General features: G+C 52.5%; 1 protein-coding gene across 1 annotated transcript in view; it reads right to left on the reverse strand.

Moving 5' to 3' along the window:
* Positions 1-167: 167 nt before the first annotated feature.
* SLC2A7 (solute carrier family 2 member 7) overlaps positions 168-27,262 on the reverse strand; it is a 31,076-nt gene continuing 3,981 nt past the window's right edge. The window contains exons 3-12 of the mRNA XM_075538237.1: positions 25,333-25,493; positions 19,575-19,699; positions 18,042-18,194; positions 16,592-16,717; positions 15,979-16,166; positions 14,130-14,240; positions 12,733-12,834; positions 5,184-5,259; positions 1,822-1,949; positions 168-389 (exon numbers count right to left, since the gene is read on the reverse strand). Coding sequence (XP_075394352.1) covers positions 168-389; positions 1,822-1,949; positions 5,184-5,259; positions 12,733-12,834; positions 14,130-14,240; positions 15,979-16,166; positions 16,592-16,717; positions 18,042-18,194; positions 19,575-19,699; positions 25,333-25,493 — 1,392 coding nt within the window. The remainder of the gene's footprint in view (positions 390-1,821; positions 1,950-5,183; positions 5,260-12,732; positions 12,835-14,129; positions 14,241-15,978; positions 16,167-16,591; positions 16,718-18,041; positions 18,195-19,574; positions 19,700-25,332; positions 25,494-27,262) is intronic.

A 27,262-nucleotide genomic window follows, 5' to 3' on the forward strand; every position in this document is an offset into this window, starting at 1 on the left:
CAGGGACTAACCTTTCCAAAGCCTTCTATTGTCTCGGAGGGCCCCCAAACTGCAGCGCTAGTGGCCTCCCTGTGGTGACAGAGAACCGAAGAAGCATAGCCCGGGTTGGGGGGGTGGAGGGTGTCCCCTGAAGGGGAGCCTGTGGTGGGCGCACAGACTCAGGCTCATTAAAAGGCAGTCTCTCTGGCAGGTGTTGGGGGTCCGTGAGGCGCAACTTCCGTTCTCTCTTCTTTCTTCTCCGTCATCTCCACCCTGTTTCTCTTGGCAAAAATCTGGTTGATTTCCACAAACGTTTTGCCCTTGGTCTCAGGAATAACCAGGTAGACGTACACCGCGGTGAGGAGGCAGATTCCGGCAAAGATGAGGAAACTGTAGGGGCCAATGAGTGCCTGGGCCGAGAGAGAAAGCAGGGCGAGAGGGGAAGGCCAGGCCAGGGGCAGTGCCAAACACCTGCCCCAATGCCAGCTTGAAAGCCATGGCATCCATTTGAACTTGGCGAATGATCTCTCTCAGCTGGCTGTGAATAGAAACTGCTCAATGGTGCCCTGGCATGGGCCATAGCTGGGACACACCTCTGGGTGGCACAGTGGTCCTTAGGTGGTGGGTTCAAACCAGCAACCCAATGGGAGACAAGACGTTGTGATCTGGCCCCATGAAGATTAGAGTCTAGGGACCCCTCTGCGGGCAGTGGTACTCGTGTGACAGGGCCAGTGAGTCAGACTGGGCTCAACAGCGAGCGAAACTGACTCCGCAGCAGCCACCTTTAGACACCAGGGACCTCTTATGCCCTGAGCTCTTCGCATGTAGAGAGCACTCAGTTGGTGGCCACCAGCCCTGCGCAGTCACTGTGTTGATGGAGCACGGTGGGAGGGTTAGCCTGCTGTTACTGGAAATGGACCCTAGTTTGTTAGAAGGGACCCAGGATATCACAGCCCCCTTCCCTAAAGTAAAAAATCCCTTTGAACCTGTTAATTATTTAAAGCCTGGACCTGTTGAAAATCTGTTAACTAGTCAACTCAAAAAACTCCCTTCCACTGAGTCAATGGTGACTCAGAGAGATCCTATAGAACAGGGTAGAACGATCCTTGTGAATTTCCAAGACTGTAACTACTGGAGTAGAAAGCCCTGGCTTTCTCTCATGGAGCAGTTAGTGGAGTCGAGCTGCCAACCTTATGGATTGAAGCTGAACATTTAACCACACTACACCACCAGGGCTTTGGAAAATTATTCAAGGGTGCTTTATGAAGTGGACGCAGGCCATTTAGATAATCAAGGACACCTTAGGGAGTGCCAGTCTGACAGACCCCGGAGCAAGAAAGATACCAAGCGATGAGCTTGGGGAAATGTAACTGTTTGCCGTGAACCTCGCTCCCTTATGTCCTCTGATCGTTGTAAAACCTGTTAATCACCCCCCACAGCCGTGGCAAAGCCTGTTCCTTGCTACGTAGTTTAAAGTCTATAACTTGCTGGTTTGGCACCGAACTCTGGACCGGTTCAGAGGTAGAAACCCGACTTCTGTTGGAGCTTTCAGGAATAAATGAAAAATTCCTCGAATCAATCTGGTTTCTGTTTTTGGCTCTGCACTGACAGGCTCTCCTCGGTCCCCTTACAGCTGGCAAGAGTGTCTGAACTCCCGGTGAGACTGGGACACAAGCCTATTTCATGAGTAGCCGGGCATGGCCATCACAAGTGTTTTCTGGAGCTGTGGCTGTGTTTCAGTGGCTCTAGTCGCCACTCTTAGTGGAAGACGGGGTGGGATACTGTTCCTTGCCCAGAGCCCCTTCTGCCTTGCCGGTGGGGCAGCGGACACGTCCCCCTCACCTGGATGGAGGGAAACACGAAACCGATGATGAAGTTGGTGAGCCAGTGCACGGCGCCATCCACCATGAACGCGGCCGGCCGGGAGGACTGCAGGAAGATCTCGGTCCTCACCACGGAGGGGACAGGGCCTGGGACAGAACCCGAAGCATGAGTGGTCAGAGACGGGATCGGGGGAGTATCGTTTGCTAATGGTCCGTGCGAGCATACACACACACATACACACCTTAAGTACAGTGAGCACTGAATAATGTCTGTTCAGGCAATATTCGACCACACTCACCCACACATCCTGCTTCCATCAGCTTTGTTTTAATTTGTATTGAGTGGGAGGCATCCTAGTGGCGTAGTGGGTTAGGAGTTGGGCTGCTAACCACAAGGTTGACAGTTCGAAACCACCAGCCTCTCCAAGGTAGAAAAAGATGCGGCTTTCCGCTACTGTAAAGATTTGCAGCCTTGGAGATCCACTGGAGACAGATAGCTCTACATCTGCTGTGGGTAGGAATCAATTTGTTGGTGGTGAGTTTGGTTTGGGGTTTTGATGGGAAATTGGGATGAAGTTCTCTCTATGATTTTAAAGACCCTCCCCCGCGACTCCCCTCCCCTATGGACACATCGCACCCCCTGCAGCACCCCTTGAGGTCCCTGATCTTCCTCCTCACAGACTCACTCCGCAGCCCAGTGGCCTTTCACTAGGGCAGTTGTGGTTGCTGGCAGGGTGTGGGCTGGCTCAGGGCTTGTGAACTGGAAGCCTGGGTCGCCACTGCCCGCCCATTCTGTGGTCCCCTCCCCCAGTGCACTGCCCCCTCCTCGCGCCTGCAGAGGGTGCCAAGTCCCAGGACAGCAGCTTGCTTCTGGGGTCTTAGGCCATGCGGGTAGGCGGGTGGCAATGCCAGGACTGGGCTGAGTTGGCGACTTCACAGATTGCATAAGCGTCCTGTTTCACTGAACATATCTAGACCCTTATGCGCGACTGTCTATTATTCCAGACGGTCTGCGTGCTCTTCCCTCCCACCTCTCCTGGGCACACCCAGAGCTGAGCATGGCGGTGGGCACAAAACCCTGCCACGGGTCACCAAGGCCAGACCCTGATCTGTGTGGTCAGCCCTGCTGGGACCAGCAGAGTAGAACTGTCCCTGTGAATTTCAGAGACCAACTCTTCGTGGGATTAGAAAACAGTGGCTTTGAACCGCTGACCGTGTGGCTAGTAGCCCAACACGTAACCACTACTCCACCAGGGCTTCTCCCTGCCACAAAGGTGGCTGAGAAGTAGCTAGGTCCATGGCATGAATGGGCGGCCCTTCTCCCCCAGCTCTCAGAGCCTCCTGGGTGAAAAGGCTGACCTGCAGGAGGTCCCAGTGCACCAGGGGCATCGCCAAAGAATTGCCCAGCAAGCCCCTTCTGTGGCACTGCAGAGAGCCGTTCTGCTGTGACACGCAGGGGCATCTGGTTCCCTTCATTCCAGGAGCCACACGTTTCACCAAGGCCTGTTCTGTGGGAGTGCACGCCCCTCCAGATCTTTAGGGCGACCTTGGAGGGAGGCAGAGCGTCTTAAAGTGCTTGTGCTAGGGCAATGCTGCCCTCGCGTGGAAGATTTAAAGAACAGTACACATCTCCTAGCCACATACCCTTGGGTCTAATCAGTGGTTCTCAACCTGTGGGTCGCGACCCCAGGGGGTTTGGCAAACGACCCTTTCACAGGGTCACCTGATTCACAACAGTAGCCAAATTACAGTGATGGCATAGTAACGAAAATAATTTTATGGTTGGGGGTCCCCACAACATGAGGAACTGCATTATAGGAACTACATGGCGAGGAAGGCTGAGAACCACTAAGTCAAAGATTTCTTCAACCATTTCGCCTTGTCTAAAATATCTGCATACACGCCCCCCGTGGGTCGTCACCCCCTGCAATAGGATGTTCATGCCACGGATCTAAGTGTATCTGCTTGTGCACTGTATGCTTTCTCTGTGGCTTTCTATGATCCCACCTCCCCAAGAATCTATTTTCATTCCCTTCAGGGTGACATAGGCCCTCTGGTGGCGCTGTGGCTACGCACTGGGCTGCAGTCCACAAGGTCAGCAGTTCAAAACCACAATCTGGGAGACAGCACTTTCTACTCCAAAACTCACAGGCGCAGCTCTACCCTGCACCGGGTCGGTTGGGAGCTGGAAATGAGTTTGGCAAGACCTGGCGACTAGGGCCATCTTACTCTTCCAACGCTGGGCTCACTGTGAGTCCCAGTCAGCCGGTCTCAGTCTTTGCTGCTGTTTGGAGCTGGCACAGCCTACTGCAAGGGCATGGCCGGATGGATGGAGAAGGGGGGGGACTGCAGAGCCCCCCAGGAACGTGCCCTCAGGAGTCTGGGTGTGCTGGAAGGTAAACTATTTGCAGGAACATCTCCGCGGCGAGGGGACAACCATGAGGGGTACTTGCTGTCTCCTTCTCTGTGACGGAACAGCCGCTGTGTACTAACAGTAGGACCTGGATCCTGTGTCCCTGCCGCCCCATCCGGCACCAGATCACCCACCTTCCCCAGGATGAGCTCGGGGCCTGGAGGCGGGCAGTGGTTTGTCCCAAACAGCCCTACCGTCAGGCAGGGGTCGAACGCAAGCCTTTACCTGCCTTCCAGCCCACTCCCCCACAGGCCCTCCTGCCACTACTGCCATCTGGGGCGAGCCAGGGAAGCTTTCTGTTTCTCCACCAGCCTCTGACAGGACTGTGGTGCTCTGCTCCTTGGCGGAGCACAGCTACGGACACAGCAGCTGTTCACCGATGCCCTCCCCTGGGCCGGTGCCTTTCTCCTAGTGGGTGAGCAGCTCTTTTAAACACTGAGGTTTGGCAGGGAATGTTGGCAGGAGAGCAGTAGGAGTCAAAGCCAGGAGGCGTGGTGGTGCCAAGGTCAAGCACTTAGCTGTTAATCCAAAGGTCAGAGGTGCAAACACACCCTGCGGCTCCTGTGCACGTGAAAGCCTCCAAAGCCCTGCGCGGCCATTCACATGGGGTCCACGAGCTGAAGGCAACTCTGTTGGCACGGCCCCCACAACAGCTGCTTCTCAGCTGGCTGCAGCGGGGCAGGGGACCTGGCCTGGAGTCGGGGTGCTGCTCCGAGGTGGGCCCCAAGCTGTGTGCACCCGGAATGAAGCCACACGGGAATGTGCTGTGGGCGAGGGGGACCCAAGGCTCAGCGGGCAAACCAAGCAAGTCGAGGGTTTCCAGATGAACCCGGGCATCCCCGTCTTCTGGGGCCCCACGTCCGAGTCTAGGCACTTGTGGCGCCTGGCTCCGAAGAAGTTCACTGGGCACTAGCCTGAGCCTCACTTTCTTGGGGCTGGTTGGATGGGGGAGGGTGACAGGTACTTACTGGGCCCAATGGAATGTCCCGCGATGTAGGTGAAGACACAGATGACTCCGAGGTAAGACAGCTCAGGGACTGTGCTCTGTGAGGACAGGCAGGGCTGTCTGGGGCTGCAGGAGGGGCTTGCTCTGGGCCTGGAGAGTGGAGGCCAGGAGCCCACCTACAGGTCCACCTTCCTGCCACGTGCTGAAGGAGCCCCACCTAGGTTTCCCAGCCGGTGCTGGACTATGTCCATGGCCCCCCGGGCTCAGCGGGCAAGAGCAGACGAGAAGGGCGATTGAAAGACGGTCTTTGATGGTTGGTGGGAAAGTGCGAGTTGCAGCTCGGTGTCCCTGGCGTCCACTCTCTCACACATCTTTCCGGTGCCCCTCTGGGTGCATTGTTTCTATCTTATGTGACCATGGAGACCCTTCCCAGAGAACCCTGGACAGATCCTGAGAGACTATCCAGCCTGCCCCGGAGCAGGGGTGGCCTCCTAACCACACACTCAGCTGGGGATGGAGTTCAGGTCTGAACTCCCTATACCACTCTCTGGAAAACCTTTGTAGGAACCACACGCCAGGAGAACTGGTAAACATCGGGGCGCCAAAGAGAGTGGCTGGCAAAACGCCAGGGCAACAGTTGGGGCTAAGTGTCTAAGTGAGCTGGAGCGGGGACAGAGGAGACAAGTGTCAGACACCAGGGAAGTGTGGCACGTCGTCTGCCCATGGGGCCGGATTACATGGTCCCACCCAGGTCCGCCCCCTATTCTCTGCTTAGCCTTTGGGGGTTGAGTAGCCTCTCTGTGGGTCGGTTCTGTGTGTGGGAAGCAAGGTCGAGGATGACGGTCCTCTTCACATGGGTTGTCTTCAGGATTATTTGCGTCGAGGCCGGCGCAGTACTGAGAACAGCACCCGGCATGCGGCCAGGGCCACATGAGCATTTCAGGCCATGGCCATTTCAGGTTCAGGGAGAGAAGACGTGCAGTCGCTGAAAGTTGGGGTGACCCAGGCCACCTTGTTGACATGTGGGGAGCCCTCAATGGAAGGGCTCCTGGTACCTGACCAAAGTTATCTGGCCTGCCAGTAACAGTTCTGTATGTTGAGGAAATCACAGTGTAAAATATGTATTTTTGGGGATGGTGGTGGTGGTGTTTATTGGTTGTGTTTTAATCTAGCTAGCTGCCAACCAGTTCATTTTCAACGTATAGCGACATCATGTGACAGAGTGGAACTGTCCCATGGGTTTTCCAGGCTGCAATATTTATGAGGACGATCTAGGAAAGGAGAAAGGTGTGTAAAATGAGAGAGAATGCATAACGATCGAGCTATACTGGTCATCTTGCACCGGACAGTCATATGGTCTACTATGCCGGAATGACCAGTCTTAGAGAGATGCTGCTACATTCCTGATGAAAAGGAACATGTTAAGACCTATCCTGAAGTACAACGCTGTCACTGCCAGGGTCATATCCCTATGCCTACAAACAAACCCAGCTAACATGACTGACATTCAGATTTATGTACCACCCAGTCCTATAAAAGATGAGGTAATCAAATATTTGTGCCTACTTAGGCATCGGATTAGGAGATCTGGTGGCACAGTGATTATATGTTGAACTGCTGATCACAAGGCCAGCAGTTCAAAACCACCAAGCTGCTCCATGGGAGAAAGATGAGGCTTCCTACTTCAGTAAAAATGTTAGTCTGAGAAACCCACAGGGGCAGTTCCACTCTGTCCTATAGGGTCACTCTGAGTGGGAATTGGCTCAATGGCAGGGAGAGTTTTATACATCTGGAATTGATCAAACATGCATATGCATGGATAATTAACAAAGAAAAAAGGATTACCAGTTGGAAAATATGACCTTGGTGATAGAAATGATGCCTGATAGAACTTTGTGAGACCAACAACTTCTTCATCGGAAAGACTTTTTTTTTCCAGCCACATAAATAGCGCTATATGAAAATCACAGAAGTCAAATGACCTATATGGAGAAACCATGAGACACAAATCAATACTCATGGAAGCAGCAGTCAAGAGATCAAAAGATGGGTTGCCTTAGGGATAGCTTCTGTACAGACCTCTTTAGAGGATTGAAAAGCACGGATGTTACTTTGAGGACTAAGGTGCTCCTGACCCAAGCCAGGGGATTTTCAGTCGCCGCCTATGCACGTGAAAGTTGGACATTGAATAAGGAAGACCGAAGAAGAATGGATGCATTTGAACTGTGGTGCCCTTGAAGAATTCTGACCGTATCATGGACTGCTGAAGGGATAAGCTGATCTCTATTGGAAGAAGTACAACCAGAGGGCTTCTTTGAGGCAAGGATGGCGAGACTTTATCTTGCATACTTTGAACGTGTTGTCAGGAGAAACTAGTCCCTGGAGAAGGACCTTATGCTTGGTAAAGTGGAGGGCAGAGAAAGAGAGGAAGGCCCCCCAAGGAGGTGGACTGACACCGTGGCTGCAACGACGGGCTCAAGAGGCTGGCGCAGAACCTGGTAGGGTGCTTCTTGCTGTTGTCCTGAGGGTGGCTATGGGTCAGAACCGACTTGATGGTACCCCACAACAACGAGGAGTAAAATAGAACCTCTAGTACATCCCACCTGAATTCAGAGACCCTCTCAAGGACAGATTTGATACACTGAAATCGAATGACCAAAGATCAGATGAGTTGTGGGATGACGTCAAGGACATCAACCTTGAAGAAGCCAAAGAATCATTCAAGTGACAAGAAAGAAAGACCCGGCCAAAACGACTCTCAGAAGAGGCTCCGAGACTTGCTGCCGAGGGCAGAGAAGCTGGAGCAAAAGGATCCAAGGGTGAAGTCAAAGGACTGAACAGAAGAGTCAAAAGCTGGAAGCAAAGAGGAGAAGTCAGTAGTTTGAATACACGGCCTTGGTGATAGAAATGATGCTGGAAAGCACATTCATTTTGCAAGACCAACGGCTTCACTGCAAATACCATTTTACAATCTAAATGGCGACTGTACACATGGACTTTGCCAGGCAGAACACATAGGCATCAAATTGATTGCATCCATGGGAAGAGATGATGGAGAGACTTAATAGCAGCAGGCAAAAACAAAGGCAGGATCTGACTGTGAAATGCAGACCATAAAATGCAAATTCAGGTTAGAGTTGAAAAAATTTTAAACAAGCCTCGTAATCCAAACTATGGCCTTACGTGAATTTAGACCATCTCAAGAACAGATGGGAAGCACTGAACACTAAAGAGTGATGAGCTGTGGGACCATATCGAGAACATTCATCACAAGGAGAGCAAAAGGTCATGAAAAAGACAAAAAAGAAAGAAAACGCCAAAGTGGATGTCAGGAGAGACTCTGAAACTTACTCTTGGATATAGAAGATCGAAAGCAAATGGAAGACAGGAGGAAGGAAGAGCTGACTAGAAAATTTCAAAAGGCAGCTCAAGAGCACAACGCGCTCTCACGGAATGTGCAACGACCCGGAGTTAGAAAACCCACAGAGCCTGGAACAAAGCGGGAAAAGCCAAAGGGAAAACAAGTTTCTATATTGAAAAATTCAGTGGACAAAATATCGAGTGATGTAGGAATCATCGCAAGAAGCTGGAAGGGGTAATCACTGTATCAAAAATAATTGGTTGATGAGCAATTATTTCAGGAGGTGGTCAAGAACTGATATTGAAGGAAAAGTACAAACTGGGTGGAAGGCCCAGCAGGGAACTAAGGCTCCAGGAGTAGAGGTCATAGCAAGGGACACGGATGCCACCCTGGAAGCACTCACCAGTCTACGCTAAGCAATGTGAAAGGCAGTGAGCTGGTCAGCTGGCTGAATGAGATGCGCAAATGCCCAAACAATATCATTAACATCACATGCACGCAACCTTTCCAACAATGGCTGTAGCAGTACATTGATGGGGAGTGCCATGGATATCAGATGCTGATTTCACAAGGATTTTGGCTGAAAGTAGAGAATACCAGAAATATGTTGACTTATGGTTTAACGGTGGTGCCAAGGCATTTGACCATTTGGATCATAACTAACTACGGATAACATTGAGAAGAAGGGGAATTCCAGACCCCTTCATTGTGCTTGCGTACCTAGAGGCAGTTGTTGGAAAAGAACAAAAGATCCTGCGTGGTGTAAAGTGAGGAAAGATATGCAGCAGGGCTGGATCTTCTCGACGTACTGATTCAATCTGTTGGATGAAGGTCATGGCATCAGGACTGGAGGAAGGCTTACTGACACACTGCAATCTGCAGATGACACAGCCGTGCCTGCGGAAAGGGCAGGGAACTTGAAGCCCTGTTGAAGATCAAAGCCAGCAGCTTTCAGACTAGATTAGAACTCCGTGCCGTACAACAAAAAGCCTTACAGCCAGACCAATAATCAACATTTAGATAAATGACAACCACAACCAAACATTGATGTTGTCAAGGATGAGGACACCGTATTTCCCCCTCACCTCATCCTAGGCCTCTGAAGTGGACTGAGGCTGTTTTATTGACTGTATGTATCAAGACACATGGTGGATAGGATTTCGAAGAACGGGGATTTCAGAATACTTCATTGCGATCGTGCAGAACCTGTTCCTATACTAACATCACTGCATCTGGACAAGGGGATACTGCATGGCTTAGGATTAAGAAACGTGTGCAGCAGGGCTGCATCCTTTCACCATACTTACTCCGTCTGTATGCTGAGCAAACCACCCACGAAGCGGCATTGTATGAAGAAGAATACAGCGCAGGGTTGGAGGCAAGCTCATCCACACCTTGTAATATGCGGATGACCCAACCCTCCTGGCTGAAAGCGAAGAAGCCTGGAGTCACTTACTACTGACCATCGAAGTCTGCAGCCTTCAATATGAATCCCACTTGATGTGAAGAAAACAAAAGTACTCACAATTGGGCCACTTATCACCATCATGATACGTACAGGCAATATTGAGGTGGCCGAGGATTTCATTTTACTTGTATCTACAATGAACACCCCTGGAAGCAGCAGTCAATGCAACAGATGGCATCTCGGATGGAGGGAAAGCTCTCTAAATGTAAGGACGCCAAGGTGCCACTCTGAGGACTAAGGTGGATCAGACCCAAGCCGTTGTAGTTTTAATCTGGTGCCTTTGACCTAGAATATTAACTAGACCAGGACTGTCAGAAGAACAAAGAGGTCTGGCTTGAAAAAAACCAACCAACCAACTGGAGTGTCCCTTGAGAGTGAAGGGAGTGAGCCTTCGTCTTACATACTTCGGACACGTAATCAAGAGGGCTGGGCCCCTGGAGAAGGACATCTTGCTTGGTGACGTGGGAGGTCCCTGACAAAGGGAGGACACAGCTGTTGTGATAATAGGCCACAACAGGAACGGTTGTGAGGCTGGCCCAGGACAAGTCAGTGTCTCATAGGGTCACGATGACTCAGGACTGGAGGCCCCGGACAGCAGCGAACACAGTCTTGACCAGAGAAGATTGCAGGTCTTTTGAGTTCTTCCCAGAGAGGCTCCTCCATCTCCCACCCCGTGGACTTTTCTGACATCCTGACCCACGGAGGGGGTGGGGTTGCAACCACCAACCTTCCAGCTGGCCGCTCAATGGCTAACCATTGTGCCTCAAGGGACCTGGTTTTAATCTCATTCTGACAACATTCTTCCAAGTCATCCTGCTCTAGTCTCCAAGATGGTGTTCATCGTAGAGACTGACACCCGGACAAGTGGCAGGCAGGATTTCAAGGTAAGAGTCCTGCTCAAGTTATAACCTAGGGAGTGATGTACAACATGCTTATCAACCAGACCAAGCTCCTTTGTGAGAATATTCCATTCTCCCCTCACTTCCTTCATCCCAACCCTCTTCACTTGACTGGGGAAGCTGCTTCAGTGAAAGGCATTTTCTGCTTCCTCCGGTCACATACAGCTACGTGGCCAACCGCGTGGCAGCACAATGGTTAATGCCTGGTTGCTAATGGAAAGGTTGGTGGTTTGAACTTGCCCAGAAGCTCCATGAGACAAAAGAGCTGGCAGTCTGCTAGGGTGAAGATACAGCCTCGACTGGGGTCTTAAAAGCTCATAAGCAGCCACTGAAGGTGAGCCACTGGTCTCTGCCGGATGCGGAGGAAAGAGAGTGATGTAAATCACGAGGCAGATGGAAAGAATTAGTCCGATGAACTAAGGAAGCAGGCAAGCTTCCATCTCCATAGATCCGAGACCAGGAGAACTAGATGATGCCTAGCCGCTCCTACACCGACTGCTCTGAATAGGATCCCACTGGAAGGTCCTAGACAGAGCTGGGGAAAATGTGGAACAAAAGGAGCCCAGGCCGATGATAAAACCAGGTGGGACTCCTGGGACTATGGCCCCAGTCACACTTCCAGTCTGGAACGGAGCTCACCCTGTGGTAGCGTAATCAGCCATTTAAGACCGGAAGGGTGGCATTTACCCAAGACAGCACTCAGAGGGTTAGGGAAGGAAGAGGGAGGGAGACGGGAAGCGCTGGGAGCCTGTGGAATCAGCGATGGTACCTAAGGAGATGGCAACGAATGAGCTGAGACAAAAAATGTGTACGACTTGTGGCTTCACTCTGCTCACCTTCACAGTACGAAGTTTAAAGAGAGGAAAGATTTATTGTCTAGGAGACCCTGCGTGGCAGCTCTACCCTGGGGCACAGGGGGTGGGGGGAGGGTCGCCGTGAGTTTTCATCTATTGGGCAGCACACGGTCCTAGTCTACCCCCAGCGCCCCCTGCACCCCGTCACAATGTGCTTGCATCTCTCAAATGGTTCGATTTCTGGTAAACCCACACCTACTGGTTAGACACAGGGGTTTCTAGTGTGGCAGCACCCAAACACTTCCCTATTAAAATGCATATCTTATTGTAATTGTTTTCTTTGTTCTCCTTGACCTTATGTTGTTGTGGTGGGGGGAGGGGGCACAGAGCTCATTTGGACTCATAGTGACCCCGTGTGACAGAGAAGAGCTATCCCCCAGGGTTTTCCTGATGGCAGTTTTTTCCAAAAGGAGGCTTAGTGGTGCAGTGGGTTAAATGGGGGAGCCGCTCACCCAAAGGTGGATGGTTCAAATCCACCCGTGCTTCTTGGGGTTAAGGTGAGGCAGGCCGTTTAAAGGGTTTTCGTGAGCTGGAATGGCTGCGCGACAGTGGGTCTGAATTGGGTTTTTACCAGCACAGATCACCAGGCCTTTTCTCCCGCAGAGCCACTGGGTGGGTCTGAACGACCAACGTTTGAGTTGCAGTCAAGGCTTAACATCGCCCCCCCCCCCTACCGTCAGGGCATCCTATTTATTCACCGACAAAGTGCTGTGAGCAGGCAGGTCAGTCATCTCTGAGCTTCAGGGCACAAGGGCTAGTAAAGGGGCCCTTGCGCCATACTGAACACTGGGGTACAAGGGGCTCCCACAAAGGCAGAATGAACAAATAGATCCCGCACAATTTCCACAAGCTTTTTGGAATCTCCCTCGTGTGTAAAGAGGCAGGGGGCCAACAGGTTGGGGACCAGCCACGGGATCTAGGGCGCTGGTGACGATGAGGCCCCCCCCACCTCCCCACCAGTTCCCCAGGGGCCCCGGGGTGGTTCTGACCTGGAAGAGCAGCACCAGCGTCAGCCCGAGGCAGGCGGAGCCGCAGACACCGTAGCCGGCCAGCAGGAGACAGCGCCGTCCCAGCAGCTCCACGGTCAGGGCCTGCAGTGGCGGGAAGCAGGGGTTAGCACTGGCCCCACCGTTCTGGGGCCCCTCCCTTCTCCCGCCGCTTCTCAAGCATCCCTTTGGGAAGCCTGCTTCCAATAGCTTGGACCCAAAGTTGATGGGCATGCGTTCAGACGCACCATCTGCCCATCTCTGTCCCAATCTTCTTAGAAATCTTCCTCCCCAGGCCTCCACTCCCCCCTCTCCCGCCCCGCCCGCCTCGCCATCCCTTCCCCAGGGCTCTCCCAGGCAGGCACTTCCCATCTCTTGCCCAGCAGGTAGGTCCTGGCAAAACATGCCACCGGGCCTCCTGCCTTTACTTCTACGTCTCTACCCATCTGGCTCCAGCCCCCAGCCCCCTCTGCAGGGGCTCTCACCTGACCACCCCCAGCTCTCCAGCAACCCCAAAGGAGGTGCCTAGCAATGAGGGCCACTCAGAGCAAGGGATTCAGAAAGCTTGTGAGAAAATTCCAGGTTTGATTTTGGGAAGTCCTCGTGGTTGAGGCCCAAGGGAGGTTGAAGCTTCACTTCCTCCTCAGGGAGAGTCAGGCTCCCTCTGTCCTTCTGACTTGAGTTTTGCAGCTAGGGGGTGGGGGAAGGGTTCTAGTTTAACAGAAAGCTAGGAGTGGAGGGCTTATGATGAGCTAGACTGGCCCCAGCCCAGAGGGGAAAGGGGTGAGGGGTGGGGAGAGGTCAGGCATCCAGCCAGAGGAGGGATCTTAGAACTGGGTCTGGACTTGCCCTTTCTGCCTTCCCTCCATCCTTCACTGCTGCTTTAGAATTCCCCACCCCTTACTGCCCCGCGCGCTGAATCCTCAACCCTCGGGCCCTCAACTAGAGCATAGGCCAGCTCTTACAAAGAAGGAGTAAGGAAAGCAAGCTTAGAAGCTTACCCTCCCAGGGAACCCAGGAGGCAGGAATTAAAGGAGTGATGGAGCTGGGGAAGCCCTAAAGGAAGGCCCTTCGTGGGCACAGGCATCTGAGGGCACCCCCATCCGTTTGCCTCATTCACGCAGCCAGGGCACCATGGCATAAGCAACTCAGTGTCTGAAATAACTGTCACGCCAACCAAAGAGAATGGCCGCACCAGAATCCCGGGACTGCAGTCGTCGCCACCATTCCACAAAGGACGCAGCGGGATGGGAAGGTGCTGGCGTGACCTGCTCGAGGTCTCACAGCCAGGAAGGGGGTGCACAGCCCAGGGTGCCTGTCTCTCAGGCCACCGCAGGGCCCCATCTAAACGCGGCTCTGTGGGGGCTCCCGTGAGCACTCAGGGTCCCCCAGTCACTCACTGAAATGACTGTCATCACTATGTTGACCACGCCGGCCCCCACCGTGACATACTGGGAGTGTCCAGCCTGCACGCCTGCCGAGGCATAGATCGTGTCTGCGTAGTAGTTGATCTGGAATGGAAGCCCAGAGGCTGTGAGGAGAGACCCAGGGAACCAACCGGAAGCAGCCCTGGAAGCAGGTGGGAGGCCCTTGCTCAGGAGGGAGGAGGAGGAGGAGGAGGAGGAGGTAGGTTTTAGGGACAAGGCCCTGATCTGGGGGCAGGAGACCTGGGGCCGGGTCTGGCCTCTTCCCCTGCTGAGCCTCAGTGTCTGTTTCTATGCAATGGGGAGCTGAACTAGACCACCTCTGTTCCCTTGCCCCCGGCAACCCCATGTGTTAAATGGTAGGATTGCTCCCGAGGGTGGTGTAGAGGTTATGAGTTGGGCTGCGATCTGCATGGTCCTCAGTTCGAAACCACCAGCAGCTCTGAGGGAGAAAACCCGGACTGTCTCCTCAGGTAAACAGTTTCAGTCTTAGAAACCCACAGGGCGTCGCTGGGAGCCAGCTTGGACTTGATGGTAGTGAGTTGAGTCATGGTTCAGAGAGAAAGACCTGGCTCTCCATGTCCATCGACATTACACTCCGGAAAATCCACAGGGCAATTCGACTCTGTCCCATAGGGGCGGCTATGAGTCGGACACCGTTCTACAGCCGCCAACCATCTTTATGGAAGCAGTGCTCCTGGCCTATCTTCTGCAGAGCTGCTGGGGAAGTTCCAACCACCAACCTTTATTGTTATATCTTTAGCATTTTTATTGACCTGACTCATCTATCACACCATTCACAAGTTCATTCATTTGAAAGAGAGTTGGGCCGTGAAGGGTGACCACCCATCACAGACCCCTCTTTAGAATCCTCGCGACCTCCACTCCTCCTCGATCCTGTTCTGGATGCAGAACTGAACTTCGCACACCGAAATAAGGCGAGAGGCTGGCCAAGATGACCCAGGGACAGACTTCTTGTGTTCCATGCTAGAGACCTGGGTTAGATTCCTAGTCGATGAAGTTCATGCACACACACGTGCCTCCCAAGGCATCCATCAGTTGCTGTGCTGCTGATCAGGTTTCAGCAGTTTCCAGATGCACGGACAAGGAAGAAAGGCCTGGCCATCTCTCTCTCTGAAGACCCATCAGCCAGTGGGTCATAACTGTCTGATGGTGGAGCCTTGGGCAGGATGTGGTTCGGCGGTGCACAGGGTCACTATAAATTAGGTGTTGATTCTACGGCAGCTAAAAACAACCTGATCACGACTACTCTTGGTGCTGTCGTTGTTAGGTGGCATTGAGGCGATTTCAACCCCTGGTAGCCCCATGTGACAAAGCAAACTGCCCTGCGGAGTTTTCTAGGCTCAGCAAGAGCAGAGAGCCCGCTCTCCCTCCCACAGAGTTGCTGCGGGGTGGATTCAAACCACCAGCTTCTCTGTTGGCAACTGCATGCTTAACCCTGAAACCAGTGCTCCTTAGATGCTATCCATAATAGTTCAAAATAGTTTCTCACATTTAATTAAATCAAAACCACCTTCTGGTTCTCAACCTTCCTAATGCCGTGATGCTTCCTCATGTGGTGATGACCCCCGAACCATAACATTTTTTGGGGGTTGCTACTTCATCACTGTCATTTTGCTACTGGTATGAATCGGGCAACCCCTGTGAAAGGGTCATTCGACCCCCAAAGGGGTCGCGACCCACAGGTTGAGAACTACTTCCCTAGTGGCTCAGGGCAAAGCAGCTGGGCAGCGAGGACTATGCTCCTCCTCGCCCACAATGGCCTGCTGCTCTGGGCTCAGTGGCCACCCCGGGGCCCACATACCGCATTGATCCCGGAGAGCTGCTGTCCGGCCATGAGCACAATGATGGAGACGAGCTGCCACCGCAGAGGCCGGAAGGTAAAGAGGTGGAGCACGGACAGCTGGCCCTCGGCCTGCTCGGCCTGGGCCTCCAGACGCATCTCCTCTATCTCATCGTCCACGTTGGTCCTGCCTCGCAGGGCCCTCAGAGCTGTGGGAGAGCAGAGCGTGTCCCCCTGGGGCCCAGACTCCCCAAGCAGGTTCGACACACCCTCTTGTGTCTGCTGCCTCCTCACTCTGGCCACAGCTAGACAACATCCCAGTGCTAAGGGCTCTCCTGATCCTAACCAGGGCCCGGCTGGGGCCCATGTCCCCAGTGGCACTGTGCCCACCCTGACCAATCCCTTGGCTCTCAGCATGCCCACCAACTCTGATCTCGACTCTAACTCTTGGCTGAGCTCCAGCCAGACCCCAACCCCGGGCTGCAGAGCACCCCCTCATACCCTTCCCCACACCCACCCTTCTACCCTCCATGGCCCTATACCCCCGCCCCCGCCCACACTAAGCAGGATGGGAGGCTCAGGAGGGAGATGGATGGCACAGGGGTCTCGGCAGAGCAGCCTGCATTGGAAATACCTTGTCGCGCTGTCTCCTCATCCTTCCTCTGAATCAGGGTGTAGCGGGGGCTCTCGGGAAAGAGGGGCAGGGACAGGAGTTGCAGCAGCGCGGGGATCCCTGTGATGGCCAAGAGCACAGGCCAGCCTGGAAGGGACCAAGGGACCTGTAAGAAGAGCTGGGTGGAGTTTAGCCCATTAATCAGGTCGCAACTTGATGACTGCCTTTGGTAATGGCTTGCTGGAGGTGGGCCCCTCTCTATACCACGAGCAGCCACGCTGAGACCTGCACAAGCCGTGCTGCGGCCATTGGCATCGGATCCACGCCACTCTGCAGCCACCAGCCTGTGTTCATACATTGCATGTGCCTGTGCGAGTATGAAGAGGGACTTAGGGACTAGTATCAGACCTACGGACTTGAGTTGGACTGGGCTGGGGTGTTTGATTGATGCACAATGACTTCCTGATCTAAAGCTCTTTCTGGATTTTCTGTCGCCAACCCCGCCTAACACACCCTCTACGACAGAACAGAGCTGTTGCTTTGGGTTTTTGAGACTGCAAATCTCTCCAGATGCAGACAGCTGCAGTTCCTGGCATGACTGGTAGGTTTGCATCATTGACCTTGCACTGAATCACTGTGCCACCAGGGCTCAGGGGCCTTCAAAAAGTTTATGGAAAGACGGAAACAAAACATAACGGAATTTCCCCATGAACTTAGTGAAGTCCCTCGCCCCCTGTGTGCGCGCGTGCGCGCACACCCCCCCCCCACACACACACTCGTGTTTATGTACTCACTACCAGTGCAACATGTAAGCCCCTCCACCACCAGGGCTCCTTCATGTCTGCATACACACAAATGCACACATATATGTACATGGTATGTATCTGTACATATGCATCCATGTGTTTATGTGTGTTGTTAGTTGCTGTTGAGTCGCTTCCCACTCCTGGCGTCCCCACGTGTACTGCCGCACATGGAAGTGCTCCTGGGGCTTCCAAAAGGAAAGGGACAAGTCTCTGGGGGTGTCGTGGGTGCACGCTGGGTGGCATTCCTCATGGTGGGCATTGTGAAACCCCAGCAGCTCTGTGGGCGAAAGACTGGGTTCTCTACTCCCATCAATGGTTAGTCTCAGACACGCTGAGTGAGTTTGGTTTGGGTTTGGTCTTCCATGGAGCCTCTGGGTGGGTTTGAACCACTAACTTCTCAGCTAGGGCTCAACTGTGTGTGCCCCCCAGGGACTCCACAAGGTGTTCAGTGGCTGCATTTTCAGCAGGCCTTTCTTCCCAGGGTGCACCACATCCACATGTCTGGTCCCAAGGCCGACTCTTAGCCCTCATCTGGTCTGACGCATCTGCTGCATCTGGCATAGCTGGAGGAGGGCCTACCTTCTCACAGGCCTGTGATTCTGGCGTAGTTCCTTGACCTCTGAACTTCCCCCCACCCCCGGCCTCTGTTCCTGCTGGCTAGTCACCTGTGGGATTCCCCAGGATGGCCTGCAGGCTGAAGATCTGTGCTAGGAAGACTCCAACGATGACAAAGACTTCGGTCATTGTCCCCAAGGTGCCCCTCAGGTTCTTGGGAGCCAGCTCTCCCAGGTACATGGGAAGGGCACTGTAGGAGATGCCTAGTTTAAGCAAAACAGTATCAGAAAAGGAAAGAGCAGCCCCCACTTCCTGTGACCCCAGAGCCTGAAATTTAATTCAAATTCCTTTCAGAATCCCTGAGCTTCTTAGTGGGGTTAGTCCTCACTGGCAGTCTTAAGGACTTGTGCTCCCATAGGACGGGTCCTAAACCTAATCGCTTCTGAGCTATAAAAGGAGCAGGCTATCCCCTTCTTAGCAGAAACCTTGTCAGCCTTTAAACTAATCATTTAACTGAGGTAAAGGGGCATTTTTATGATTTTCGTGGACTGAAACTAACAAAGCCCCCAAACTTGTTTCCAGGAAGTCGATTCCAACTCATGGCAACCCCAAGGCTTACAGAGTAGAACACAGGAGTGTTGTGGTTGTGATCTTTACAGAAGATCACCAGGCCTTTCTTCCTCAGCCCTGCCCAGTAGGCTCAGATAGTCAGCCTTGTGGTTAGTGGGCAAGTGCAAACCATTGGCACCACTGCGAGACCGTGAAAGTAGTTCGGCGAGCAATACCATTTCTTCTAGTCCCTGGAGGTCATGAATGGTTTTCCCTCATCTGGTCACCAAAGGGTTGGGGGGTGGGGTGGGGTCAAAGGCACCCAGAAGCACCCACAGCAGGAGAAGCCACCTGGCTGTCTGCTTCTGTAAAGGCGGTAGCCCGTGGAGCATGGATCCACTTGCCGGCACAAACCCATAATGACAGCACTCTCCTTCCCGAGGGAGGCCTGGTGACGTAGTTAGGAGCTGGGCTGCCAGCTGTGAGGTCGGCCGTTTGAAACCACCAGTCACTCCAAGATGGGGGTTTTCTACTCCCGCAAAGAGTCACAGTCTTGGGAACGCATGGGGCCGTTCTACCCTGCCCAGTAGGGTGGCCGTGAGCTGGACTGGCCTCGATGGCAGTGATGTGCTTTGGGTTCGATCCTTCCTGAGTGAATTTGCCGAGAGGCTTTAGCCCTGAGACTTCCTTTGAGCTCACAGCCTTAGTCAGCTGAAGGGGTGGCTGCGTGGGAAGGCCTCAACGTCACTGGCTACCTCAGGTCGTGTCCCCTCTCATCCTCTAGTGAGCTAGACCAGCTTCCTCCCTAGGCTGTCTAAGGTCAAGGTCCTAAGGGCCTGAAGGGCGGTTCTGAAGATTGCTAACTGACCGTTCGTTTTAAGTAAAAGGAAGGGCACACCTGAGTTCAGATCTGAGTTCAGACACAGGGAGTGAGAAGACTGATCCCACCTCCTGCCAGTCCGGGTTTCAGCCACGGCCAATGGGCGCAGGGTGTCCATCTAGATGCCTAGCCAAGCTGAACGTGAGCACAGCCTGGCACCAGCTGCCCCCCCACCCCCACCCCCGCCCCCAACCCCCCGCTTGCTCCCAGGTACCTGCACAGATGCCCAGCACCACTCTGGAAAAGATGATCAGCTCCCAAGCCTTGGCCACTTTGCTGACTCCCATGAGGATGGCAGGGACGATGGCGAATACGTTGTTAATCAGGAGGGTCCCCTTTCTGCAACAGCAGCAGAGTCCCCAGGGCAGGGGGCGGAGGTGGCAGGAGCGCCTCTGACAGCACCCCATAGTCTCCAGGCCGGCCATTGAGGGGGACTTATATGAAGCAGAACCGGGCACCAGGACTGGAGGCAGGCCGATTAACACCTGTGATACGCAGGTGCCCCGGCCTTGGTCGCTGCGAGTGAGGAGGAATTGAAGCACTGGCTGATGACGATCAAGGATCGCAGCCCTCAGTGTGGATGGCGCCCGCGATGTAAACAAGATCAAGTTTCTCACACCTGGACCGATAGGTAACATCATGAAAAATGGAGGCAAGGTGGACGTTGTCAAGGATTTTGGCTTGTTTGGATCCACAATCAGAGCTCATGAAGCAGCGGTCAAGGGATCCAAAGACAAGTTGTCTGAGGCAAGTCTGCTGCACAGACCTCTTTAGCTCAGACCAAACTCACTGCCATCGAGTCACTGCTGACTCACAGGGATCTCTGGGTTTCTGAGCCTGTAACTATGTATGTGAGTAGAAAGCCCAGTTTTTCTTCTGAGGAGCTGCTGGTGGTTTCAAACTGCTGACCACGTGGACCTCAGCCCAGTGAGTAACCACTATACTATCAGGGCTCCCACAAGACCTCTTCAGAGTATTGAAAAGTGTAGATGCTCCTTTGAGGACCAGGGTGTGCCCGACCCAGCCCTGGCGTTCTCCATCGCCTTGTACGAATGTGAACGTTAGACACTGAATAAAGAAAAACAAAGATGCATTTGAATTGTGGGGCTGAAGAAGAACAGTGAAAGTACCATGACAACCCTTCTGTCTTGGAAGAAGAACAACGAGAGTGCTCCTGAGACGCGAGGATGGCGGCGAGACTTCCTCTCTCACGTACTTTAGACAGGTTGTCAGGAGAGACCAGTCCCTGGAGAAGGACCTCGTGCTCGGTAGAGTAGAGGTGAGAACAAGAGGAAGGCCATAGGAGGTGGATTGATGCAGAGGCTGCAACAAAGGGCTAAAGCACAGGAACGATTGTGAGGATGATGCAGGACCAGGCAGGGTTTTGTACTGTTGTGCAGAGGGTCACACTCTGGATCAGAACCGACCAGATGGCACCTAACAACAGCAACAATCACAACAACAAGAGGGTGCCTGGGAAAGGGGCGATGGGTTGGAGGAATGGGAAAGTAAAGACCAATGGGCAGGAGTTCCAGACGCTTTGGGAGGTGGAGATGGGGACTAGCATTCAAACCATCAAAGCAAAGAGTGAAGACAGGTTAGGGAATAGGCTGGGTTCTTCCGTACCTACATTGCAGGTTCGAATGACTTTGAGGAATTTCCTCAGGCCCACACCTATGGGCTCCATCACAGCGGCACCCAGCTAACAAATGGGTAGACTTGTGGCATATTAAAATAGCTGTTTCCAATTTCTTCCCCTCCCCCCGAAAAAGGGAGAGGCGGCAGAAAGGAAGTGAGTATTAACAAACCCAGGGACAAGGGAACAACAAACGACCCAAAATCAATGGCGAGGGGGGTGTAGGAGGCCTGGTAGGGCTTGATCAACGGTAATGTAACTGAGAGGAATGACTGAAACTCAAATGAAGGATGAGCATGATAGTGGGACAAGAGGAAAGTAAAAGGAAATAGAGGAAAAGACTAGGAGGCAAAGGGCATTTATAGAGGTCCAAATAAAGGCATGTTCACATGTAAATATATTTAGATATGAGGACGGGGAAAATCTATGTGCATCCATTTATAAGTTTAGTACTAAGGTAGCAGGCAGACATTGGGCCATCACTCAAGTACTCCCTCAATACAAGAACACTTTTTTCTATTAACCTGGCATTCCATGATGCTCACCTTCCTGACACAATCACTGAAGACAAAGTGGGTGCATAAGCAAATGTGGTGAAGAAAGCTAATGGTGCCTGGCTATTAAAAGATAGCGTGTCTGGGGTCTTAAAGGCTTGAAGATAAACAAGTGGCCATCTAGCTCAGAAGCAACAAAGCCTCCATGGAAGAAGCACACCAGCCTGTGTGACCATGAGGTGTCGAAGGAATCAGGTATCAGGCATCAAAGAACAAAAAAATCATATCATGTGAATGAGGGGGAGTGCAGAGTGGAGAGCCAAAGCCCATCTCTAGGCAACTGGACATCCCTCTACAGAAGTGTGGCAGGAAGGAGACGAGCCAGTCAGGGTGTAGTACAACACTGATGAAACATACAACTTTCTTTTAGTTCTTTAATGCTTCCTTCCCCCCACTATCATGATCCCAATTCTACCTTACAAATCTGGCTAGACCAGAGGATGTACACTGGAATCCAGGACAGATAAACCCCTCAGGACCAATAATGAGAGGAGCTATAATAGGAGGTGAAGGGGGACGGTGGGGGCGGGAAAGAGGGAACTGATCACAATAATCCACATATAACCCCCTCCCCAGGGAACGGACAACAGAAAAATGGGTGAAGGGAGACATCGGTCAGTGTAAGACATGACAAAATAATAATAATTTATAAATTATCAATGGCTCATGAGGGAGGAAGGGGGGAAAATGAAGAACTGATACCAAGGGCTCAAGTAGAAAGAAAATGTTTTCAGAATGATGATGGCAACAAATTACAAATGTGCTTGACACAATGGATGTATGTGTGGATTGTGATAAAAGTTGCACGAACCCCCAATAAAATGATTTTAAAAAAGGATGTTTCTTTTTTCCTCTGAGAATAATGTGTGTTCGCTCCACTCCCTGATCTGCAGCAGTCAGAGCTGGGCCAGCTCATACTGAACACAAGAGCAGGACTAGACCAGACACCGGTGACCTCACGTGGAGCCCCGGAGCAAAGACTACCTGGGAATAGGTAGGACTCAAACGTGAGGCACCAGCTGTGCTGAGCATGGGCACCATCACATAATAAGTGATGAAACCCCACCCAGAAGCCCTTCCGGAGGAGGTCCCACACTCCTCTACCATAGCCCCACCCACGTGAGCTCAATGCCCAGAATTCTTCACCTCCTTTCATGAGTAAATACAATGTCCTTTGCATCTAAACTCTCTTAAAAATCTTTCTTGTTCTGGGAGACACCCTCCAGGTCTCCCCTTTAAAGAGGCTTTTCTAGCCAATAAACCTTTTTCCGCATCTCCCCTGGCATGATTCGAGTTAGGATGCTGGTAGAAGATTGAAAGTGTCAAGAGAACAAACACAGCTGTCTCAGAAGAAGGAAGGCCAGAATGCTCCTTGCTTAGCAGCAAGGCTGGCGAGACTTGGTCACACACACTTTGGACATGTCGTCAGGAGGCACAGAAGGACATCATGCTTGGGAAAGCGGAGGGGCAGTGAAAAGGAGCAAGCTCTCCCATGGGATGGACGAACGCAGTGGGTGCAGCGAAGGGTTGGAACCTCAGAGCGATTGTGAGGATGGCAGTGTGTCCTTCTGCTGTCCGTACAGGCTGCCCACGGGTCGGGGCCGTGCTGAAGTGACTTGGAGGCGCTTCTTTCTCTCTAATACACCTTTTTGCTTGAGCGGTAAGCTCCCTGCTTTGTTATTCTTCCTGAGCAGGGAAAGGACCTTCCACTGGATGCTTGTTCCAGTAACAACAGGAAGTAGAGAGCTTCCTGTTCTTGGTGGCATTCAAGCAGAGGCTGGACTAGAAGACCGGAGCCAGGAATGTCGGAGAGGGATTCCTACATTGGGTGAAAGTTTCTAAGGTTCCTTCCCAGGTGGAAATGAAGGTGAGGGTGTGGGTGTCTGAAAAATATCTCCAAGCTGGAGGAGCCCTCTCTGCCCCAGTGGCTCCTTTGCCGTTCTCCTCCCCTTTTGGGTTTTTGCCAAAGAAGATCAGCAGGGGTCAGGACTTGGGTGGTGGTGGCTGGCCGGCCTTCCCAGTGCTCTCTCAGCCCCTGGGAGCTGGGAGTGGCTTCTCCCTCGGCCCCTCCAGGTTGGAGGTGGTGAAGCTGTCAGCAGCCTGGTTCACTGTGCCATACCTTGGCATATCCCCACCTACGGAGACCCGTGAGTGCCGCGTGGGCTGGGCTGATACAGGTGCACTGAGTCAGCCATGCCAGGAGCTGGGTCGGAGGGGTCTGTAGACAGAAACTGCTCCTGCTGTGTGGCCTTAACAGGGTGAAGAGAAGCAGCTGGGCTTCCGTGGGTCCTTTTGCACTTCCTGGGGCTGCTGAACCCCCGAAGGAGTTGGCAGCAGGGATCACACCAGACCCCAGCCTCCCTGATGTCCAAGAACCCAGTGAGCCTCAAGGAAGCTTAGCCAATCAGCTTTCATGGACAGAACTGGCTCCACTCTGCCTCCTGGGCCTGAGTGAAATGAAGGGCGGTATGAGACCCGTCTCGGCGGCACCTCTGTACAGTTCCAGCAGGAAAGTGAATGGCAACGCTTTTCTAGAACCTTCTGGTGTCTCAAATGATCCACTGAGAGAAGCACAGTCCAGATGATTAAAAGCGTGAATGATGAAATCATTCCAATAGATGGAATGTGTTCTTCACTCAAGTGCGCAGTGCACACCGGATGGCAACGTAAGTGATTAGTCTTTGGACTTCAGTGTTTGCTTTCACAATCAGAGCATCTTCACCTGCAACCGCTTCTTTTGTGCTTGAAGACGAAGGTACTAAGGTTCTCTAGAAGTTGGTTTTCCTTGGAGAGTTTTCCACTCCCTCCTACAGATGGCCTGGCTTAACACTGGCAAGGCCAGTGAGTGATTTTACAGGACTGGGGCCTGCACTCAGGAAATCCCAGGCTGAGCCCTGCTACCTGGACGCACACACACGTCCTTCCCGGGAACCTTGACCTGAGCATTATTCACATCTGTGGAGTCTCAGCTTTGGAGGCCCCGGGCTGAAGCGGAAGGGCGGTGGACCCATGGAGACTGAGCAGAATGCAAGGACTGCTCTGCCTTTCCAAACAAGACACGGAGCACTGGCACGTGGAGTGACGTCACCTGATCCCCAGACTTCAGGATGACAAAACTCTGACGAGACCACCCGGGGAGAGGCTGCTGCTGTCACAGCCTGGAGTCAGGCACACATGACCTCGAGTCTGTCCAGATCAACAAGCAGTTCTTGAACACCTGCTAGAAGTGCTTATAAGACCCTATGCTGAGCACTGGCAAGAACCTTGCTCTCAGGGGCTGTGCCATTTCGATGGTGGGAGAGAACGCCATGGTCACGCACCTGACTCCTGTTATTACCAGCTGCCTTTAGTGTCCCTGACTCCCGAGGACCCCGAGCACAGTGGGGTCAGACTGTTGGGCTCTGTAAGGTTTTCATCGGCTGATTTTCCAAAGCAGATTGCCAGGCCTTTCTTCCTTGTCTGTTTAAATCTGGAAGGCATCACAGCCAACACAGCAGCACACAAGCCGCCACTGGTGGACACGGGTGGCTACCCAGGAGGTGTCTAGGCCAGGAATTGAACCCAGGTCTCCTACAGGGGAGGTGAGGGTTCTACGACAGACCCACCACCGCCCTCATGCAACTGACCAGGGAAAGAAGCAGGCAGGCACTCGCTTGGAGGCCAAAAGGGTACAACCCGAAGGTGAGAGGACCAGGCTGTAGACCGAGTGTGCCGGTCACCCGGAGACAGTGTGGTTTATAAATCTGAATTGTTTAGGAGCAGCACGCCTCCTGCTGGCTTACCTCCCACACTTATCGACCAGCAAGCCGACAACCAGCGAGCCCAGCAGGCCGCCCAGGGGAAACATGGACACGGTGCAAGCCCACAGGAGCAGCATGACATTCTCATCCATGGACGCCCCGTACCGTTCGAAGTAGGTTTCATTGTAAAATGCCTTCAGGACCTGGAAAACATTGCCTTGTCCTCATCAAAGAGCACTGGGGGGGGGGGGTGTTGTCATGAGAAACAAAGACCAAAATGTTCTCATTGTTCCCAGGGCCAGTCTGCCAATACCTGCCCCTCCATCCCACACCAGCAAACTGCAGTTACTCTGCTGTCATCCAAGTGAACACCTGCCCTGTGCTTGAGATAAGCAACCAGCTTGCACAAAACCCTTTCCTGGCTGTACAAATACCTTTTCTAGAGCCTTACCTTGCCAGAAAACACACAACTCACTGCCGCTGGGTCAGTTCTTACTCAAGGCAATCCTATAGGACAGAGTAGAACTGGGCCTGGCGGTTTTCCAGAGACCGTAACTCTTGGGGTGTAGAAAGTCTCATCTTTCTCCTAAGGAATGGCTTGTGGTTTCGAACTGACGGACTTGAGGCTAGCAGCCCAATGCATAACCACAAAGACACCAGGGCTCTTACCTTGCCAGAGGCAATCCATAAAGTATATTCTTTCTAATTGTGTGACTTTGGGCAATGTATACAGTCTCCACAAGTCTTCGTGTCCTTGACAGACGTCTATTCCGAGAGAATGAGTGGGTATTTGATATGATAATGTGATGGCCCGTTGCTTGCTGAAGAAAAGAATTTCCATCGATGGCAACAATTATATACACATGGATCTACACCGCGAGCAATCACTATATGCCTCCTATAACAACTCGCTGAATCAGGTGTTCTAAAGGAGCCCTGCTGGTGCAGGGATGCCAAGCTGGGCTGCTAATCTCGAGGTCGGCAGCTCCAAACCACCAGCCTCTCCTTGAGGGAAAGAGGAGGCTTTCTGCTCCTGTACAGAGTTACAGTCTCAGGAACTCACAGGGGCAACTCTACGCTGTCCTATCGCGTTGCCTTGAGCAAGAATTGACTTGATGGCAGCGAGTTCGGTTTTCGTGTACACGAAGGACACTGACTTTCCCCCTCTTCTCCTTGAGGGCAATGGGCTTGCTTTTCCTTTTCTGGTTAAACATCATCTTATCGTTATATTGACACGTTCCTACTCTGAATTCTAGCAATTTCTATTGCCATAGTCTAATCTCTTCTAAGGAATTTGAAAGGTCTTAGAGCAGTGGTTCTCAACCTTCCTAATGGCTTGACCCTTTAATACAGTTCATGTGGTGGTGACCCCCAACCATAAAATTATTTTCGTTGCTACTTTATCACTGTCATTTTGCTACTGTTATGAATCGGGGGACCCCTGTGAAAGGGTCGTTCGATCCCCAAAGGGGTCGTGACCCACAGGTTGAGAACCACCGTCTTAGAGGCACTTCAAGACATCTGTGGACAATTCCATGATTTTGAATCATCTTCCCCCACCAGCTTTTCTGAAGCCCCCTGTAAGAATTACGCTCTGCCTTGCTGTGCTCTGGGGATGGGTTTTACAGAGCACATGGTCTTTCCCAGTAGATGCAAAGCTCAATTTCACCTGTAGCCACACTTGGTGTGTTTGTGTGTTTTCGTAAATAGACCAGAGGCAACAGAGCTGAACAATTTCTAGAAGCACAGGAAGACCAGCTAAGAGTGCTTCATCAGTTTTTCTCTGGCAAAGAATGGACTCCGGGCATCCCACTGCCACCCAGCAGCCGGTACAGTCTGAACACATGAAGGAAAAAGGGGAAATGGGACTTCTCCCCAGGCTGCTGATTCCAGTTTTGAACCTAGACGGATTCTAGGTTGATAGAGCAATTGTAGTCCTGAGCTGCCCTGCAGCCTGCTTCATATGAATCAA

Source organism: Tenrec ecaudatus, chromosome 1 (genome assembly GCF_050624435.1).
Source record: "Tenrec ecaudatus isolate mTenEca1 chromosome 1, mTenEca1.hap1, whole genome shotgun sequence".
In the NCBI taxonomy this organism is placed as follows: domain Eukaryota; kingdom Metazoa; phylum Chordata; class Mammalia; order Afrosoricida; family Tenrecidae; genus Tenrec; species Tenrec ecaudatus.